The following is a 23424-nucleotide window of genomic DNA, read 5'->3' on the forward strand; positions in this document are numbered from 1 at the left end:
ATTTTGGAAGAGTTCAATTAAAGTAAAATATATTTACTTTCAAAAGTAGGGTCAAGTGGGGTAAAAGGAAAAAATGGATCATAAAATGTGATTATGGAATTTGGTATCATGGTACCCACAGCACACATAAGGTATAATAGTATGTATTGCATTGTGCAATGATAAAAACATGGAAAATTTGAGTTTATGTACAAATCGTTATCAAACGAAAAAGTGTTTATGATTATTTGAGTTTATGCTTTTTGCTCAACGGCTTCTGAGAAAGGCATCTTCATTAAAAAAGTAAGTAGAACTTTACAGTTTGAACTAAAAATATGTTACTTTATTATGCATTATGCATTTATTCACTTACACAAGACAGTATCTTGCATGATTTATAATTATAGCTACATTGATTACTTATTAAAATGTATTATTTCTCAATTGATGCATTCAATCAATTAAACTTTTTATTTGCAATATTTATAAGCTTTAAATTGATTGAATTTGTCTGAATATATATTGAAAAATAATTATATTGAATATCATTATTGATAGACATATAATTATTTATTTACACATTTAATAAATAGTAGTAGTCAGTAGTGTTTAGGTAAATATCTGTAATGAAATTATTGAAAATCTAAACAAATGCTTCCAAATCGATGGGAAATTAGTAATGCCGCCATAATGAGACCGATTTAAGAATGCAAGCACAGGTTTCTTAATTATAATCTTTATTATTGAAACTAACACAGCTAAATGAAACAAACTACTATATATTAGTTAGGTTACACACTTGTGGACACCAACAGAAACAACACAAATTCTAGTGACATAGTCTGCAAATAAAGGTCGATGTTATGAGCAATGATGCAGTGACAATGAGCTGATTACTAATTTAAAAACATTTATTGAACATTTCAATAAACAAAATAAACATTAGTTTTATATATTATATGTATATATTTTTTTTAGTTTAAATGCTTCACATAATTAAATTAATATATTTTTATTCAAGAGATTCTAAAAACATTAACAAAAAACAAAAAATAACTATTTTATGCATAAAAAATAAGCTGGAAAATTGACAGTAAAAAAAAAATTATAAATATACTCAAATTCAAACACACATTTTGTTTTTATATTTATAAATAATATACAATAAGGTGTATCCAATCGTGGATGATGTTTTGATTAAATGTTATTGTTTAAAAGTAAATATACATGTATGATGTTATTTAAGTATGATAATAATTTTGCTCAGTTTGAAATCAAAACAATATGGGACAGTGCAGAAATTATATAATTCCAATTATTAGCTATGATATATAAATATATTGCGGATGTCACAAAACGTTTAATCAAAACAGATATAAGTACAAGTATAAAGTTTTTAATACAAAAAAAAATAGTTAATAGCTTGCTCTACATAATTTTAATAATATATTTTTTTAGACTAGAAACACACTATACAATTATATATTATTGTTTAAGGATATAAAAATGTGTAAAATTTCAATATATTTTTTTTTATTAATACTATAAGCCTTGGTAAAAAGTTTATCACATACAATTGTGGTGTTAGTATAATTATAGTATTAAATCATGTATTATTATAAGTACATTATTAAAATATTTTTTTTTTTTTAAATTTGAAAAACAATATTGCTTACAATTATGAGCCAATGTGAGTTGTAATAAAGTATTGGTTACAAAACAATAATAAAAGGTAAGTTCAATGAACACAAATTAATTTTATACATAAAATAAATTACTATCAATTAATTATCAAACTCTTGGGGGGGTTTTATTTTGTTAAAATATTTAAAACTAAGACGGACAATGGAGACTATGAAAAATTCTCATGTTAAGTACATAATAACACATTGATGGTCAATAATAATTTAAAAGCTTTCACAGAGATCAGTTTAATTGTACAATTATTAATCAATTTGGTTTGTATAAAATAGTAAACCACACAAAATAAATATAATTTTATTGCACATTGTTTATCATTGCTATTTTTCAATTGCCATCATACCAGTCGTAATTGTGCATCGTTTATTGACTACAATGACTTCAATTTATCAATTGGTTAAGTATATTTCCATAGGATAAGTTAAATTAATACTAATAATAAAGAATATTTATTTTCATTTTAGAATACATTTTAAATTATAGGTTTTAAATTTAATTCCTTCAGAGAAATAAGAAAATATTATGATTATTGTGTTCATGCAAAAAAATAGAAGGCTTTATTATATTTAAGTGAATTATTTAATATTTAATAGCAATACATACTTAAAGTACATTGCATTTAGTGTATACATAGCCATGTTTTTTATGTTATTATCTTGTGGTGTTTTACTACATGAATGAAGTAGTTTATGATGTACTATATTAAATGAAGGGTATGTATGTGCTACACATATTTAATTGAAAAAATATTCTTTCATTTTAAGTTATTTTTATACAAAACACAATGTTAATGAAAAAAGGAAAATATATGTATATTTTATAAATATATAAAGAATAATTATGACTGATAATGGTCTGATCAAGAGTAAAACTATCTCTTTAAATTGTAAATTTTAAAGATCTCTTGTAAGCATATACAAAAAAATGTTTAACATATAAACTATTGTTTCAGTGATATTACATCAAATATTATTTTTATACAACATCAAAAATTATTATATGTACATAACCTCTTGATAATGTAAATATGTTTATGACCTTATGCAAGAAACAATTTAATCTAATTTGCTTAAAATTTTATTTTTTTTCTGATTTTATATAAATATATTATTGTTAGAACTGTGTTCACCAATAAATTTCCAATAACAATTGCGTGCAAATATGATAGTCAAGAGGTAATTAATTATATGAAAATATGGTAATTTATGTTTTAGAAAATATTTTATAGTAATGTCAGTAATATCAGCATATACTATTTTCAATAACAATATAACTAGTTATCTATAATGTGAAATAAGAAAACCAAAAGTAATAACGGAACATGTTTCTGCAAAATAAGTATAGATATGTATTAATTTTGTTACTATAAAAATTAGAATCACAGCTTCCTACCTTATTATACAGGAACTGTTTGATTATAATCATAATTCTGGTATAGTTGATCACAGTGATTTTGAGATTCTATAATTACTTTAGTCTGCGGATGATAATCTAATCTATCATCATTATGTCTCATTTCGATTTCCAAATCATCCAATGTTGTACCAGAATCATTTGGTGTCAACGTAATTAGAGAATTTGCTGCTGTATGTGGCAAAGGTTGACGTAATACTTCAGGGACATAGTCATAACCATGTGAATGATCACGTCTTCTTGCTGGACTTGGTTGAACTGTACGTGGATTTCTAACCTTTAAGGTTAAAACATAAATATTTATTATATAATTCAATATTTAATGATGACGTTATATTCTAGATTCTTGAAATTGACTTACTTGATAAAGTATAGGACTCCATGCAGTACAATTTCGGAAGAAACATTGAGATAATGTAAATGTTAATGTTATTACAAGTCCAACCAAGGCAAATAAAGTAATATCATGAAGTCCATGACGCAACATTGACAGTGAAGTAAAACTTACTTGTAAAAGTACTATTGAAACCATAACACAATTTATAGCTGTACTATGTATGCGTTTACTAATTTTTGATTTGCCGTAAGCAAAATATATGTTATAACGATCAACAAAATGTTTAGTAACCATATACAAAAGACCTTAAACCAATAACAAACAATTCTTAATTATATAACATGTATCATAAAGATGATTTAAATAATGCTTACCAAAGGGTGTTATAAGAGGACAGGAAAGACTATAAACTGTTACAATTGAAAATATAATTAGCATCCAAGCATATTGTACACCAAATGGAAATTCCCAAAGAATTAATCTTCTAGCACTAGCAGATTCTGCTTTTGATCTACAAATTATTTTATTAAGTTATAAGAAAATTATTATAAAGTAATAATAATCAAATATTGGAACCATTAATTAATTAAATTCATTGAAGTTGTCAAGAAAATAAAGATTATTTATTTAATCACAGTATTAACTATTTATAACAATACTGGTTGCAGTGACATTTCAAGTTTAATTACCTATTTTCATTCATGACTAAAATAACAAGATTATATTCTTTAAAATTAACATTAATAATTCATAAAAGTATAGGAAAATTATAAAATAAATTCAAGAATAATACCAAATACATTTGCACAACAATATTTAAGTACATATTTAGCTGCTAAGTCCAGTTTTAGATTTTAATATTAAGTGACAAATATATTTATTTAGTTCATTATTTATAAAATCAAGCCTCATCTCATTCCGTGATCATTGTATAACGAGTCTGGTCATAGGCCAATCTTGTCCTTACATACAAAGCTAGTATCTTAGAAAATAAATACTTAATTTAAAAGAATACTAGCAAGCAAGTCTTTTTTTTTTTTGAGATTAACATCTATAAACTAATACTAAAACGTTCTATAGAATTAAATTAATTATCAAAATAGTTTATTTTAGATACAGCCTTAGACCATTATTGTCAACTCAGACCTTTTACTTTGTAATCACTGGCTAATTAATTCACTATAACATTGGAAAACAGTTTAATAGAGGTTGTTTATATTATTTAAATTATACTTAAACTTTTACAGGATATTCACATACCTTGATAATGATAATCGAAGTGCATACATAAAAAGTTCTGGAAATCGTATTAGTTCTAAGCTTGTTCCAATAAGAGCAGACGTAACAACATAGTTCACAAAAAATGCTCCTTTATCAGGCAAAAACACACATTGCCAACGATAAGTCTCAATACCAGCTTGAAATGCAAACATTAGGAATGCTTGGGCACTAAAAATACACAAACATTTAAATTGGATAATAACAAAACATTGGGTTTTCGATGCACTTTGCATTGGTTTCCAAAGCTGGCTATGAAGTGCTTGGTTTATAACAAATATGTTTCATGTATTTTTAAATGAGAATAAGAAGTTTTTCTTTTGTAATTTTTTAGAGCAATTTAGGATTTTTGGAGTTCATGAATTCAAAATTTGAATTTGAAATTTGTTAAGATTTTTACATGCTTTTAAAAATGTTTGTACATTTAACAAACCATAATTATATACAGATAAATAAATATAATATGATCGAAACCTATAAAGAATTAAAATTATTCAGATTAAAGAAATCGAAAACGATAAATTATGGCTGTTAAACTTTTTTACAATCCTTTAAAATGTATATTGACATGTATACCAAATATTATCATTTATATCAAAATTATTAAAAATAAAAATAGTTTTAGTGCATTATTCAGAATTTGTAGGGCATTTTTGGGAATTTTCGGTTCTTTACAATCCCAGCCCTAATTATAATTATTATTAATAATGTACTTTACATTTACTTTTAATAACTAACCTTGTTAATCCCAAAGATGGGAGTATCAAACACATAAAAAGAAGAAAAACAAATGTTTTTCGCATAATGGAATGATTTCTTTTAGATCTTGTCCAATGACTAAGCCACTGATCAGACCTTATAACTAATACCGGTAATAATGCAGCTGCAGTCCACAACAATAATGTAGGCATAAATTCTGATAAGATAGGACTCTATTAAAAATTAAAAAATTATTTATTTTTTAGAATCTATAAATATTGTTTTATACAATGAGCTAAATTTAATATCAACTTACAGCTTTTTCAATTTCTCTAAGTTTAAGAGTGTCCATAACGTTCAAAACAATCACAGGAGTAGTCAAAAAAAATAAAATTATCACTAAAAATGAATTTGTTAATACAATTTTACAGTATCGATTGTGAGATGGTTCAGTCAAATTTTCCCTAGAACAAACAACAACAACTAATTATTTTAAAACATAAATTGATTGTGTATAAAAATTATATATTTATAGATACCGATTAGCAATAAACTTAAAATATTTTTTTCAAATAATAAACCATTTAATAATTATGTTAAGAAATTATTTTCTGAAATAACACAAAAAAATAAAATTCTGTTTTGGAATTTCAAAATTTTTAGTATAAATATAATATTATATCATATTATAATATTACTATTAAAAGTACATTATTAAAATATATTTTTTTTTTTTTTACAAATTTTTGGAAAACAATATTGCTTACAATTATGAGCCTATTATTTATTATTCTTTGGGTATAGGCGAAGCTACGGGTCAGGCCTGTCAGGCCGTGGCCTGACCTAATACTGACTAAAAATGTATATATATTATATACTTTAATAATTATTTAGGCATTATAAATAATATATTTATACATGTAAACGTACATTGTTAACATTTCTCAAATTAAATTGTATACACTACACAATGAACATAATAATAAAATTTATATTTAACATTGATTATGGAAATTTGTAATCGTATAGTCTATTCTATGTACTCGAATAATCGGTTTGATCAGTTATTTTTTAATTTAGACATTTGATGTTTATTTTTATATTATAGCAAGTAATAGTTAATTTTACGTAACAAGTCGCCAGTCGGTAATGTTTATTACGTGGTGAAAATACACCCGAAAATATACCGTAGAAAATTATTGTCGATTATACGTACTTTAATATTTCCATATTATTTCTTTTATTATAAATTCATATTTTTATCATTGACCGGCGACAGCGATTGTTCACAAGATTCTTAGGTTTGACATTAGAAAATCATGGAGAGGTAATTATTAATTAGAATGTTTTTTTTTATAGATAGAGGATAAGTCAAATATTTTAATTATTATTTAAAATATAATACGATATTAATTATTTTTATTATACACATTAGTACATCCCCAGACAATTTATTTATTATTAACCCCCATTAGTTACATCGCTGTCTAAAAGACCGGGCATTTATAGTTTTTCAAATTACTCATTGTAAGTAATTTACATTATTTCGAGTACTTTAATAGTTTAATACCTTCAATGTCCAAGTCAAGCTATAATTTAATGCTATTTAAAACAATTATCTATTGTTTGTTGAATTTATAGGTAATTATAAAGTTACAAACCTGTCAAAAAGACCATGTGTGACTAAACTCAGAATTAATTTTGTTCAATATTATTTTTGTCAGTGATTATTTTTTTTGATACAAAAAAAAAAAACATCATAATCGTTTATTATAAATTAATTAACTATTATAATTTTTTATTACTTATTAAATAATTATATTGTAAAGAAATATTCAGTATATAATACAATTACTACCCATATAAAGTTGTTAATAGAAGTTTTTTTTTATATTTTTCATTTGGCCAGCCCTAATAAAAATGTCTAGTTTCGCCTATGTCTTGGGGGTTCTATTTTGTTAAAATATTTAAAACTAACACAGACAATGGAAACTAGGTAAAATTCTCATGTTAAGTATATAACAATACATTAATGGTCAATAATAATTTAAAAGCTTTCACAGAGATCAGTTTAATCATACAATTATTAATCAATGCAGTTTGAATAAAATTGTAAACTACACAAAATAAATATAATTTCATTGCACATTGATTATCATTGCTATTTTTCATTTCCCATCATGCCAGTTTTAATTGTGCATACTTTGTATTCACTACAATGAACAATTTATAAAAATAATGATTTTCAATTTATCAATCGGTTAAGTATATTTCCATCTGATAATTTAAACTAATACTAATAATAAAGAATATTTTCATTTTAGAATACATTTTAAATTTAATTCCTTCATAGAAATAAGAAAATATTATCATTATTGTGGTCATGAAAAAAAATACAAGTCTTTATTATATTAAGTGAATTATTTAACATTTAGTAGCAGTACATACTTAAAAGACTATCAGCGAACTATTTTCTTAACTGTTTTCTCTCTCTGGCTCACACGCAACATAGACAAAATGCATTTACTCAAAATCATTATTTCTATGTGTTTAAGTAATCTTAGAGTAAAGTCACCCATGACAAAAAAGATAGAGAATAATACTTTTGAGGGAATGACATATGAATATGTCTAAATATTGTCTCAAAACAATTTAAACATCATTTTAATTTACAACATTTTTTTTATTTATTTTGAAAGTCGAATACAAAGTCAAATAATAATAAAATATAAAATCGATATGTCATTCCCTCAAAAATACTATTCTCTATCTTTTTTGTAATAGGTAACTTTACTCTAAGATTACTTAAACGCATAGAAAAAATGATTTTATGTAAATGCGTTTTGTCTATCTTGCGCGTGGGCTGACATCCTCTTAAAGTACACTGCATGTAGTGTATACATAAACATATTGTTTTAAGTTATTATCTTGAGGGGTATTACTACATGAGTAAAGTAGTTTATGATCTACTATATCAAATGAAGAGAATGTATGTACTACTTACACATATTTAATTGAAAAAATATTCTTTTATTCTAAGTTTTTTTTAGATTCTGAGCGGAACAAAGAATATATCGATTTTACAATTTTTTTTTTTTTAAATTTAATTTTTAAATATTTGTGTCTGTCATCACAGTTTGGGACAGAACATTGCTTCCATTTTCTTCAACAGTATCCTGGTAGATAGGCAAGTGAATCTAGTTGGTGCATTATAGTCAACATTTAAAATTCCTAACATTTTTGAAAAGCGTTGGGAAAAACAACATAAAAATTAAAGAAAAACGGAAGTTTTTCGACAAATTTTGGATTTGGTATAAAACTAAAACAATTGAAACAAATGACCGTGTATAAATGACATTTTCACTGGTAATTTATTTAACATTTTAAATTTACGATATAATTTTCAACATATTTTGATTTGTTTTGAACTGTTTACGGGCATTTGCAGTTTTTTTTGTTCCATGAATGCCAATAAAATTGTATTTGTGGGGTAAGTAAGCTAGAAAATTTAATAGAAGGCTCCTAATATATTGTTTCAAAGAGAGATGAAAAATATTAAAAATCCATTGCCACAATTTTTTTTTATAAGCATTTTAAGTCCAAATATTGAGAAAATACGTAAAAATCACGAAAATGTGCAAATTATTTTAGTTGAATATTATGTTAGAAATTCATACAATTTTTCTTTGTAAATCTAAGATTTGAAAAAATATATAAAATTTGTCATAAGTTTTTCTACCTTTGCCAAAAAAAAAAATGTCAACAAGAAGGTCAAATAAAATTATTATGAGCATTTGAAGTACATATTTTTACAATATTGGATATTTACCCGAATTCTCATGTAGCAATTTTCTTATTTTGTTGTAATTCAAAAACGAAAAACTGTAGACACTTGAAATTTATATCATGTTTATTTTATCAATTCCTATACTTTATAATATTTTGACTTGTTTATAGACATTTTAAATTTTCCATTATTTAGTGTTTTTTTTTTTCTATAAATGTCAATTCAATTTTATTTGTTGAGTCAAAAAGCTTGAACATTCACAAGGTCCTGTTATATTGATACTTAAGCATTTGAAAGATATTAAAAATACATCTGCACAATTTGTTTTTATAAGCATTTAAAATTTAATAATTATTTTGTAGTTAAAAATGTATAAATAGGTAGGGTATAATATATAAATTATTTTATTCACAATAATATCATTATAATATTTACTTAGTAATATCATAGACTGATTGACCGTTTTCGCTCAGAATTGTTTTTCTTATACAATGTTATCATATCAAATAAATTAAAATTTAACATCATCCATTACAGTGACCTACTTGTAACCTACTGCACAGCAGAGCGACACCCACTTGCCAACCTTTCTTTCAATTTAAATTGATAAATCCTCATTAATTTTGTTTAAGACTTTATTATTTATAGATATATTATTTCATATGTTAACTATTAAATGTGAATATTAATAATATTAATTACCAAAATATATCATCTGGTGGAGGAGCAAAAGTGACCCTCCAACGATAAGGCTGAAGTAGACCAGCCACAGAACTGGTAGGTGGATTATGGCGACCACATTTGGATAATTTGTAAACGTGATCTTGATGAATGAGTCTAGCTGTATGAATTGTTGTCATAGTTACAAAAGCTATACCTAGAGGTCTCTTTAGAGCAGATTCTTTTTCTGCTTCTAACTAAAAACAATAATAAAAAAAAAAAGTAAATTTAATAATAAGATTATGTTCTTTGTTAAGAATATATAGTTCTATAAATGTACAGATGAAGACAAATATTAAAATGTCATTATTTCAAAGGCGCATCTGATTATCTCTCAAAACTGAGTTCTGTATAAAATAAATATTTTAAATAATCATATTAATATCCATGAAAATAACCTCATCTTATTCCGTGATCATTGTAAAATGATTCTGGTCACAGGCTGGCCAATCTTGTCCTTGCGCACAATGCCAGTATCTTATACAAAAAACATTTAATTGTATAAAAGTCTGGCAAGCAAGTTTTTTTTTTTTGACTATCATCTATAGATTCATACTAAAAAATTCTATAGAACTAAATGAATCATCTAAATTAACTATTTTATATACAGCCTTAGACCATTATCAACAACTCAGACCTTTTACTTAGTAATCACTGGATAGTTTACATGTCAAATATACATTATATTCACCATTAAATTGGGTAATGCTAAGAATTTATATTTTATATTATATCAATTAAAATGTAGGTATCACCAATTTATAGACCAATGATGAAACACGATCATGATGATCAATCACAAAAATTAGAATGAACCACGTACGTTATTTTAATCACTGGATTGGGCTCATACAATTTATAATTCAGATAAACCATAATTCCATAACTGTTGAATGTTGAAAATATCTTAAGGCTGTTGAAATTGCCCATGCTGAATTTGGACAATTGTAACGTGCCTACAACTGCGCAACTACTGATGGAAGTATAGAAATGAAATACGAAAATCAATTGTAGCACTTGTATTTATTAACTCTTTAAAATATTATTATTAAATCAAAAAATGTCCAAGTCCAATAAATGTATAATAAAACTGTGGGTCAGCGAGATGTGACTATGTATTTAGTTAGACTGTTCTTCTTGGGTCTCGTTGTTCGTCTGATGGACGCTTGTCCAGCAGCTCTAATCGATGGGTATCTGTCCCTGTCCCTTCTATTATTTCAGATGACCACACATGGTCATCTTGCGGTTAGGCATAACGTGAGATTGTCACACGCTTGCACACGCCGGATGTCTAACATATATTTATTGTTGTTGCAAAGTTTGTAGTGTTATTTAATATAACAACACAAATCCTAGTTTATATTATTTTAGAATTATTTATATTCGTAGTCATATATCTAGTGCCAAATGCCGCTCATGGTCACGCGCTTTTACACTACGCGATACCATTGATATTATTATTATTATTATTATTATTACGCAAGCGCTCACTCGCGTATTATATTTATATTTACGCGGCGCGTATACTATATGATTACGTACATTTATAATGTGATTGATAGCAAATTATTAAGATAGTCACAGATCGCTACACAATATTAAATATCCATCAGGAGTGTGACTGTGTGTGTAGTAATGATGAATCATTAGAAATCATTTCCTGAACACTATATGTTATTAAAGATAAATTACATCTAAGATCCTTGGAAATCTATAGTGTACATACACACAGTCACACAACACTATATTTTGCGATCAAAAAAGTTTTAACTCCCAAGGCTATGAAAGACCCGAAAATTGAAAGATGAATACCCTATACCGAAAGCCTGATTTTAATTTTAATAACATAATTCCTTAATCTCATTTTTAGGTTTAGTAGGAAATTGATATTTGATTTTTTATATTGATTAATTAGTATGGTACTACATTTATTATTATTATTTTTTTTTTTTAATGCATTTCAACTGTAACGGTAATTGTAACTGTAACTGTAACTGTTTCTAAAAAAAAATTATTCTTTTTGAAAACAGACGAATAATTAAATAATTTATTTTAGTGTCATATCCATTTATTAATATTCATTATTTTTGTGTTTTCAGTAAGAATACTTGTTGTGTGTATATAGTATCTTGAAAATCAAAAAGGAATTGTCCAAAACATATTATGTAAATATAAATAAAAACTGAAGTTCTTAATATGCCATACCTGTTAAACAAATATAGATATTTTCACCAACTGTTTTTTAAATTATAAAACACATTTTTTTTAAATACGGTTACTCTATTAATATCCAATAGTTTACTAAATACAATAAAATTATAAATTTCTTACTACTTACTTCTGCTTTTAGCCGAGCTTCTTCTTGAGAATAATAATCAATAGCATCTAAATTATTAGAGCTACAGAAACCACAACAAATACAAATATAACCACAAACATGGGGTTGCACTGTAAGACGTTCGCCTACAGTTTTTAAATGATTTTCACAATATTGTTTTGCTTGAACTGCAGCATTTCTATTCATATAAAAATGATTATTAATTAAATAATAAATTAAACTTTATAAAATATTAACCTTTTTATATGTAATGTGAAAAGTTATATAGCAAACTATAGTCCGGCTCACGAAAACTGGCGGCTGATTTTAGCGCTCCTAGTGGTGTTTTTTTTTTTAAAGCTTGTAGTAGTAGATAGCCTTAACAAAAATACACCACTGGGGGCGCTAAAATCAGCCGCCAGTTTTCATGACGCCGACTATAGTAAGTTCAATATAATTAGACTCATAAATACTAATTACTTGACTATTTATATAATAATGTACCTGTCTCTATCTAATTCATTAGCTTTGTTGACATCATAAGCAAGCTGAATATTTTCTACTTCACATTCAGGATATGCCTCTCTAAAAATTAATTGCAGATAAACAGATACTTAATATTTAAAAGTTTGCATTAATATTGGAAAAACGAATAATAATAAAAATACTGACTTAAAATGTCGATCCATATCATTTATGTCAGAATTTCGTCTGGGAATATTTGTTATCATCAACGTACGCGACCAACAATCACCATTTTCTTCTAATTTAAGATTTACAGAAAACCTTCTCATTATGCAAATAGTTAATGGAAAGTATAACATGGCTATAGTCACATGTACCCACAACCAAGGTGAACTAGAAATTAAAAGTTTGTAAATTACGTACATATACTAAAAAAACATATTAAACTTGTATTAAACTTAACACTAAACTAGATAAAGGCACCAAAAATATAAGCATATATTTAAAAATGGATGTTGACTACACTCTAATTCAGAACAAGAATGCTCACTTTCACCCATACATACTGAGTTGCCCTAACAGTTGGACCCCCTTTAACGGTGCCAAGTGCTCTATGATTGGTCACCAATTATTTGCAACCAATCTTCCTCCTCATTTTCAATGGCCTTTAATTTAACCTAAGTGGGTGTACACGTCATATACGCATGTGCGTATGAGTGTTCGCTGTTCAACATGACCATATGTGAGCATGCATTTGTGTTTTGTCCCACCGTATGGATGTACATGCATACATTGCAATGTAGACTAATGTGCTCAAATCAATCATAAAGACCAAACCCCGTTTTTGAGGCTTGTTGTTCGAGTTATTCACGATTTCCAACAAACACATATAAATACTCATGAACGACATGCAAACTGCGAACACAAATACTCACATCTGTACATACCTTAAGTAATCCAACCAGACATTGTAAGTACTAATAGTATAACTTACTCAGGATGTAGATTGCTAACAGTAGTATGTCCAAATGATCTTTCGTCACCTTCTAAATCACCAGCGAAATTGATTGGTAGTACTACGCCTAATGAAACTGCAGTGATTATAGCCATTAAAACCATTATGTGCCTTTGGAATGATAAATATTGAACAGCATCGTAACCACATTTCCGCAAAATTTTTTCATCTCTACAAATTATAAAATATAAATAGGTATAGCAAGTATTCACATCATAAAAAAAAGAAATCTAAGAACTATTTTAAAAATGTTGTACTACCTTAGCTGTATAATTGTTAAAAACCAGGAAAATAAGCCCCTATCAACAGGCATTGAGTTGTCTAATGTAGTTGTAGAATTTCCATCTTCAATGTTATTCTCTGAATTTTCATCAGTTGTACCATAAAATATACGAGACCACCTAAACAAATTATTATTGAAAATAGTATGAAATATGAATGTATAAAAAATGTTTTTTTACTTAAATCTTACTTTTCATAATCTTTATTGACTAATGCTAAACGTCCATAATCCCATGCCCTTTTCCTCATGAATGCAAAAAATAAAACTAAGAGCTGAAACATTTTAACTTGTAATTCATATTAGGTAGTATTTTTATAAATATCCATACTTACAACACACCCTAATGCATTGAGTAAAAGAGTTTCAGGTATTCCTTCATAAGCTGTAATAAGAAGTCTATTTCTTGTTCGATTATAATAATTACATTTATCTTTAGCTGGACCATTAAATTCATGAAATATATTATTATCCATCTTCAGTTAGTATTCCTATTGCAATACATCAAAAACAGTTAAAAATTATATAAACCAAATTGGGTTGGTATATAAGCAATTCAATTTTCATCAAAACTATACTAAAAATATAAATTCAATTGACAAAATAAGATATGTACTAATATAAAAAAACAAAATACCTAACTGATAGTGTCAAGAAAGAATTGAGCAATGAACTGGTAATATGAGTAATGAGTATAAATTACAGATTAGATCAGGAATTAGATATAATTATGTAAATACAACTTAAGATAAGAACAAGCATTATACATTCTTTAACAAATTAAACAACTAAAAATGATAGGTATTAAGAAACTAATGAACTTATATTCAACTATTTGATAAACTATCAAATTAGAAATTGGACATTTAAATACTGATGTAGTGATGTACATTAATTATTATTCTAATTTAATTAAAACAACATTTACATTAACATTTAGTTCATTTATAAGTTGATTCACAATATAGTTGTTAATAATTGTAAATTAACAGTAAGATACATTAATATATATTTTTATGATCATAATAAGAGCAACAATAAAAGTTTTAATATTTTAAATAAATCACTTTGAAATAATTTAGAGTTAGGTACTTTAAATCTTATTTTTAAATTGTTTTTCAAAACCATATTCTTTTTAAATAAATATACATAATATATTAACTATTCTACATTTATTTGTTAAGAATAATGTCTGTGGAAATGCCTAATTATCTTCATTATCTCATACGATTGACTTCTACTTACATACAACACAAAAAATAATAGAAATACATAATACCTATAATTTACATTTTAAAATACTGTATAATATATACGCACTAAAATAAAATTGTGGGGACTATATTAAAAACTTAAGTAGGTAGGTAATGTTTTAGATAAGAAGGTGTCAACTTTTATAAGGAATATATTATAATAAATATATATTTTATTTTAATCTTTCTGTCCATAAATGATGTCCCACAAGTTGTAAAAATAATTAAATCTACAGGAAAAGGTTGCTTGATATCAAGATTGACTATTAGAAGTTGTAACTTTTATACCAAACTAGTAAAAATATTAAACATATTATACCAATTACCCACATTATATTATGTAATAAATATATACATAATGCTATAAATATTGTTGGAAAAGTCATTTTCAAGAAAAGTAATTATTTTCAAAAATTGTTTACAAAACTATATAAACTTATAGGTACCTAATTAAGTGAATTAAGAAAAAGCTACCTATTCAGTCAAGAATGTAATTTAAAAATATTGACAATTATTTTAAATAGTTCAAAATCATATAGGTACCTGACTATAAAGGTAATATTACAAAAAAATCTATAGGTATTTAGAAAATTAAATAGTTTATAAATTATAACTAATTAAATGTTAATAGAAGGTACCAACCATATAGACATTTTTTCAAAATCAAATTAGTTAATAGAGGTATTAAGGAAACTTAAAAATAAGTAGGTACCTACCTACTAAAAATAATATTAGTTATACTCTTCATTTCTGTCCTTACCTACAAAACATACCTGAGGAAACTCAATTCATCAAATAAAAACCACCTGGCCACTGTCTAAACACTTATCAAATTGTTAAATACTTACCAGAGAAAGCCATTTTACTTCCAACCTTATGTTAATTCTAAACCAACGAATCATATCCGACTCTATTCTTATTGTCTCACTTGTTTCTTACCTTCCCACTCAAGTCTTAACAATCATAGACAAAATAATACTAAAAAGAATCAATTCAGTTTATAAATTGAAAAAAAATCCAGACAACCAATTTGGATCAAAGAATAAAGATTCTTCCCTACATAAAGTCCACAGGCGATAGTTAAGTCATATCACAATCCCTTGAGAATAAAATGTAATGTACAGGTGGTAATCTTGGCATTGCTCAGGCATTTGACCAAGAGAGATTTCTCCACAAAATTAATTTCCTTCAGGACTCCTTATATTTTTTATAATCAAATTGAATTCAAACAAACAGTATTTTTCAGTACGCTGTGAAGATGAAATGTCCCATATCTATTAGATACTTAAAAGCATGTATTCCGTGGAGTATCAGTGAAGCTCTAGCTTTATTCGACACAAATATTATGTGCCCGATATTCCCCACTCAGATAATACCATTGTGGATACCTTCGCTGATGATCGCTGGCATTATCTCAATGATAAATTTATTCCAACTTCTCATACCCTGGTGACCTGGATCCGGTCCTATTGCCATTTAATAAGTTCCATTGTAAACTGTCAATGAATCAAGCCGAAGATGCTTACAACGAGAACCACCTAGCTAAGCCTGGTAGGTATTACAACTAGGCACAAGCTAGGTACCTATCTAACTAGCCCTCTCACTGGGTACTCACTTCGTCGAACAGCTGCGTGGTGCCAGTTGGTCGGATTCAGTTCAGTCCATCGTACTGGAAAACGTATTGTATTTTATCGGCGGTGGAACAGCAGTCATAGCGTGGAAGAAAATATTGATAAGATAGATGAAAAATAAGTAACTTCCGGTACCCTATACACAGCGGTCGTATCTCCGACGAATAAATTGATTAATTTACGACGTTAGTTACTGTCGATGCTCGATAGTCGAATATTCTGGCGGCGGCGGAAAACGAAATAAACAAATGAACGACGGAGGACGGAACAAAGATTGACGATGTTATCTTTTTTTTATCTACGCGTAATAATTACCAACAATCATAATTCCATCTCGATACGATAATAACAATAACAACACGCTCGGCCGGTAGGAGCGGTAGGAGGTGTCGAGTCCGGACCCCGGACGGCAAACATCCTAGTCGTCCAACAAATTTCGGTTTATCTCGAAACCATCGGAAAAATAAAATAATGCGTTTTTATCGATTTACGACCTACCAGCTCGCTACCTACGACGTACGCGCGGCTATACACCTACGCGGCTTACCTAACGCACCTACAACAGTTGTACTGCCGTAGTTGGTAAGCCCTTATCGATTTCGAGCTCAGAAGCGATTAAAGCGGACACCGTTTGGGTGTTGGGTAGCGGGTAGTGGGTACGGCGTTTTCGCTTCACTTCCCAGTTCCCACTGTTCCGCCCACCACTGCGACGGTGTGTCGCTTGGTGGGAGGCGCTCGCATTGTGTACAACGATAACCATAGATCTTGTACCTATGATCCACAGATTTAGTACAGTGTTGTAGTATCGAACTCTGTCCTATGATCCATGACAAATAAAATAATTCGTCATGGATCCTGGTATAAGATTTTTGGTGGTAAGAGATTTTATAGATAAAATAAATAAAATACTACTTTTTTTATAGTAGTAACTACGATTACGTTATTACCACGGTTGTAGTATACCGTATATCAGTATATTATACAATATACAGCTGATTACACAACTCCTATAATATTATTGCTTACACATAGGCCATTAATTAATATAATGTTTTACGATAAGGCACAGAACAATGTAATAAGGCTAGTAGAAGTAGGGCACTATAGATACAGGTATGCTACGCCGCCATTTTGCGACTAATAATGTTATGTGAATTTGAATTTCTCCCTCTTTATTTTATCATTTTATCATTGATAAATGAGTCGCAAAATGGCGGCATTGCATACCCATTCTATGTAGAGCCTTAGTAGAACTATATTGTAGAAATGTAGTGAGCCCTAGCGGCAAGCTGTCGTACAGACTATCGTTGCTTAATGGTTCAAAAACATCACAAGGAGCGCTCAGTAGTTCTTCATTTTTATGATAATGCAATGAGGGTTCATTTATTTCATAGAGATGCGCAACCAGTATATCTACAACTGTGGTTAGTACGATCCACAGCATGATATAAAAACAAGGTATGATCGTAACTTTTTGACGGTCAGATCCTTCGGTAAGCACGTGACGTAGCATAGTGTATAGTAATAATAATTTAATGACAACATGATAACACGGGTAAGCAAGTGACGTATTGCGTGAGCTTGGACCAAATCTGGACTTTTGCGATCATACCATGTTGTTTATATCATGATCCACAGATTTCTATACTACACTAGATAAGGAACTCCTATACAATTCACAAGTGAAGCTCAGCTGTGGATTGCCGCATTTTGTTGGTTGGCAAAACATTAATTCATTTATTATACAAAATGTATTTGGAATAATATTTTTTTTAGTGGTTAAATAAAATAGTAAACGTAAAATGACTTATATAAAATATTTTTTTTTTTTTTAAACAACGTGTTTAGAAATAATAAAATACGATACAAAATAAATCATATTAATCATAATATCATCTTATTTGCCATATGAAATACCATACAAATACCAACCGACCTTGAGGCTTGAAGCTTCGATTCATATTTCATGGCGAGAGTTCGCTATCTATAGTCCGCGCAACGAAAACTGGCCGATGACCCCTGTGACCCCGCCCGCCTTCCCGGAAATGGCCACTAGAGTCGCGCCGGTTACCGGCCAGTTTTCGTTGCGCGGACTACGGTACTATATTATTATCACAGATATATTTTTATATATCTGTGATTATTATAGAAGTCTGTGGTACGATCACAGTCACTGATAACTGATAAGCAGGCGGGGCACACGAACACAGTGTTCCAAACGTAGAACAATCGATAACCGGGCACCGTCCGGACCGTCGTCGCGCACGCGCCGCTGACGGTCTTTCTCTCAGTCATTAGTGACCGTGGTAATGGCTAAGATTTTTCCAGTTTCCCGCAGTCGGCACTCACTCAGTCAGCTGTCTTTCCTAAATACTCTCTCAAGCGCACACGCACAGGTCCCCCCTCTAAAACTGCACACACGTGAATACGTAATGGTGATACTGTTAACTTGGCGGTCACGATGCGCATGCCAGTTTGTGTGTGTGTGTGCGTGTTGGTATGTTTATTGCCTTATTAAGAGGACGTCGCACCCGCATATGTTGTCTCCGTCTTACACACGTACGACATGTCGAATTTTCGTTCGCCTGTTTTAATAGGGTGCTGACAGCTTTTGATATTACAGTGAATTTGACTTATTGTCGAACTTTTAAGTAACAACATTATCTGGGTTCTCTCGTAGGTTTTTTACAATGAAACATTAATATTTTAAAATGCTCATAATTCACTTAAAAATTAAAACATCGTAAAAAACCATCGAGAGAACACCTAATATTATACGGTTTTTACCTAAAAGTTTGATAATAGGTCAATTCACACTAATTTCAAAACTAACATCACACTATTGAAACTAGCGAACGAAAATTTGCCGTGTCGTCAGTGTGTACATGACAAAATAATTATTTTGTTATAAGTATGTAAGACGGAGACAACACATGCGGGTGCAGCGTTTTCTTAGTGACCGTATAAGGGCTAGGTACCAGCTATCGTACGTTTTTGGAGCGATCGATTTTTAATTATTACCGTCGGCTGGATAAGTTTCACCTATATTATAACAATATACATAATACTTAAATATTATTAACGGTACAATAATTGAATAATGATGCGTTTTAGATTTTGTGATGAATGTATTGATTTTACAAGGATGTGTTTTTTTTCATTTTTTTTTTGTGTCTGTCATCACCCTTTTGGACGGTAAAGGAGCTTAGATTTTCTTCAACAGTATCTTTTCTGATAGGAAAGTCAACATAGTTGGTACTTTGGGGGGGGGGGGGGCAAAAGTAAAAAAGGAGCCGTGAAAAATAATAAAAATTAAGGAAAAATGGAAATTTTTACGAAAAATTGTTTTTGGTTTTTGATGTAGGTAACTCTAAAACAAATGACCGTAGATTCATGACATTTTGAGCTGTTAACGGACATTTTCAGTTTCCAAATTTTTAGTTTGTTTTTCTATGAATGCCAATAAAAAAATTTTATTGGGTAAAAGAGCTTGAAAATATAATACAAGACTATAAGTAGATTGCTATATGATATTTGAAAAATATTATTAATCCAGTCACAATTTTTTTTTATAAGCATTTAAGTTCAAATTTTGACAAAAAGCGTAAAAATCATGAAAAATCGCAAATTACTTTGAGTTAGAAATTCTTAAAAAATTTTCTTTTTAAATCTAAGATTTTAAAATTTTATATATCATACAAGATTCCTTATAAGGTTATCTACCTTATCAAGAAAAAAAGTCAAATTACATATTTATTACATTTTAACAACATTGGATATTTATTCGATTTTCTTATTTTGTTGTAATTCAAAACCTAATGACCATAAACACTTGAGATTTATATTATGTATTAATTTCATCAATTCCTATCCTTGATAAAATTTTCAAAATATTTTGACTTGTTTTGAGCTCTTTACGGACAATTTAACAATTTAATTTTTTTAGTTTTTTTTTCTATAAATATCAATAAAATTGTATTTGTTGGGCCAAAAAGCGTCAAAATAGAATACAAGGCTTGATATATTGCTTAAATAGCAGTTGAAAAATATTAAAAATATACATATAGGCACTATTTTTTTTCATAAGCATTTAAGTTCGATTTTTGACAACATTTATCAATTTTAAAATTAAAAAAGGTGGGTAAGTGGATATCGCTCTGCTGTACAGTAGATTACAAGTGGGTCACTGTATAATGGATGGTATTAAATTTGAATTCAATGATATAATATCATTGTATAAGAAAAACGATTCTGAGCGGAGACGGTATGTCAGTCTAGGTATAAGACATAATATTATATAGTCTATAGTATTAAAAAAAAAATTGACCTATAATAGGCACCTATAATAAATTCCAAATTAATCATATAACAATATCTATTAGGTACTTATAACACGTTATACATCAACAAAAAACCGTGATACTATCATAGATAATATATAATAGTATACTTTAGAAGTATCAAGTATAAAGTATACCCACGAATAATATTATACAATCACAAAAAAATAACTAAAATAGTTATTCCAGGTTTTTAATATGTAATTTCGTCCAAATTTGAACTTAAAATGACTATAATTTATAAAAATAAACTGTGTAAATGTATTTTCAGATTTTTTGGTAACAGAAAAAATTACTTACGTGGAATCTTGTTTAAATTTTCAATTCTTAGATACAAAAGTTGAACATTTTAGAAATTTTTAACTATAAAATAATTATTCAAATTAAAATTTGATGAATTTTGTCAAAATTCGATCTTTAAATGCTTATAAAAAAAAATTGTGCCCATGTATTTTTAATATTTTTCAACTGCTATTGTAACAATATATCAGGAGCCTTGTATTAAATTTTTACACTTTTTGGCCTTATAGATAAAACTTTATTGATATTTATAGAAAAAAAAAACTAAAAAATTGAAAACTGACCATGTCTGTAAACAGCTCAAAAGAGTCAAATTATTTTTAAAATTTTATCGTATATAGAAAATGCTAATATAAACATTCAGTGAAATATTTAAAATATCTACAGTCGTTCGTTTTTTAATTACAATAAAATAAGAAAATCGTCACATGAGAAATCGAGCGAATATCAAATGAAGTAAAAATATGAATTTTAAACGCTCATAAAAATTTAATTTGACTTTCTTGTAGACATTTTTTTTTTGATAAAGGTAGACAATATTATGTGGAATCTTGAAATACATTTTCAAATCTTAGATTTAAAAAGAAAAATTTTTACGAATTCTTAACTCAAAATAATTTGCTAATTTTCGTGATTTTAACATATTTTGTTAATTTTTGAACTTTAAATGCTAATAAAAAAAACTGTGACTAAGGATTTTTAATATTTTTCAAATGTCATTGTAACAATATAGTAGGAGCCATGTATTCAATTTACAAGTATTTTTACTCGACAAATAAGGTTTTATAGACATTTATAGAAAAAAAAAACTAATAAAATTGGAAACTGAAAATGTCCCTAAACAATTCAAAACAAATCAAAATATTTTGAAAATTTTATCATGCATAGAAAATGGAAATATAAACAACCAGTGAAAATTTTCATGTATCTACAGTCATTCGTTTTAAAGTTACACCAAAAACCAAAATCAATTTTCTCGAAAACTGATTTTGCGTAAAAATTCCCGTTTTTCCTTAATTTTTCTTTCGTTTTTCACGGCACTTTTGAAAATTATTGGACATTTTTGACCTTCCGAATGCACCAACTAGATTCACTTTCCCATCAAACAAGATACTGTTGAAGATAATCGAAGCAGTTTTACTGCCCCAAACCGTGATGACAGACACAAAAATAAAAAATAAAAAAATAAAAAAACACACATCATTGTAAAATCAATACATTCATCGTTCCACTCAGAATCTAAAATGATTTTGTAGTTTAAAATTTATAAATGTTCAACTTTTATAGCTAAAGGTTGAAAACATACAATAAGGCTCAACTTATTCTGTAACCAAAAATTCTTAAAATTATAAAACACAATTTTTTTTATACTTAATTTATGAACGAATTTGGAGAAAATTACATATTAAATAACTAAGAATATCGATTTACGTTATTTTGTTGTAGTTTTATAATATTTATTCAACTTACCGGCTACCATATTAATATGATAAGTAATAACAATATAAATATAATATAAAATATCCACACTGATAAACGACAAACGGTCACCGCTCAGAATCATTTTTCGTATACAATAATATTATATCATTGAATTCAAATTTAATACAGTCCATTATACAGTGACCCACTTGTAACCTACTGTATATCCATAGGCGCACATTGGGTGTGAATTTAGGGGGTGCTGGAATTATGTTACACATGTCCATGGGGGGGCTTTGTCCCCCACACCCCCCTTAATTCTAATACTATAACTAACTGCATTACATTAGATTTAAATTTTTAATTAGAATGGGGTACCTAACTTTGATTTCGCGGGGTAACTTTGATACCTATATATTTTTATTCACCAGAGTACCATGATAATTACATTTTTTTTCATAAAATGGGATTACTTTGATATCACATT

General features: G+C 27.8%; 1 protein-coding gene across 1 annotated transcript; it reads right to left on the reverse strand.

The window, feature by feature from the left end:
• Positions 1-1505: 1505 nt before the first annotated feature.
• Positions 1506-17518, reverse strand: LOC100161550 (calcium permeable stress-gated cation channel 1). The gene is made up of 16 exons (XM_001945385.5): positions 16860-17518; positions 14327-14482; positions 14184-14266; positions 13972-14112; positions 13691-13882; positions 12904-13089; positions 12736-12816; positions 12253-12430; positions 9897-10111; positions 5724-5871; positions 5447-5640; positions 4691-4879; positions 3805-3941; positions 3455-3735; positions 3073-3370; positions 1506-3007 (listed from the first exon to the last, which is right to left on the reverse strand). Exons 2-15 carry the CDS (start codon positions 14465-14467, stop codon positions 3077-3079), a joined length of 2460 nt encoding a protein of 819 aa, XP_001945420.2. The 5' UTR covers positions 14468-14482; positions 16860-17518; the 3' UTR covers positions 1506-3007; positions 3073-3076.
• Between the last annotated feature and the right edge of the window lie 5906 nt (positions 17519-23424).

Source organism: Acyrthosiphon pisum, chromosome X (assembly GCF_005508785.2).
Source record: "Acyrthosiphon pisum isolate AL4f chromosome X, pea_aphid_22Mar2018_4r6ur, whole genome shotgun sequence".
In the NCBI taxonomy this organism is placed as follows: domain Eukaryota; kingdom Metazoa; phylum Arthropoda; class Insecta; order Hemiptera; family Aphididae; genus Acyrthosiphon; species Acyrthosiphon pisum.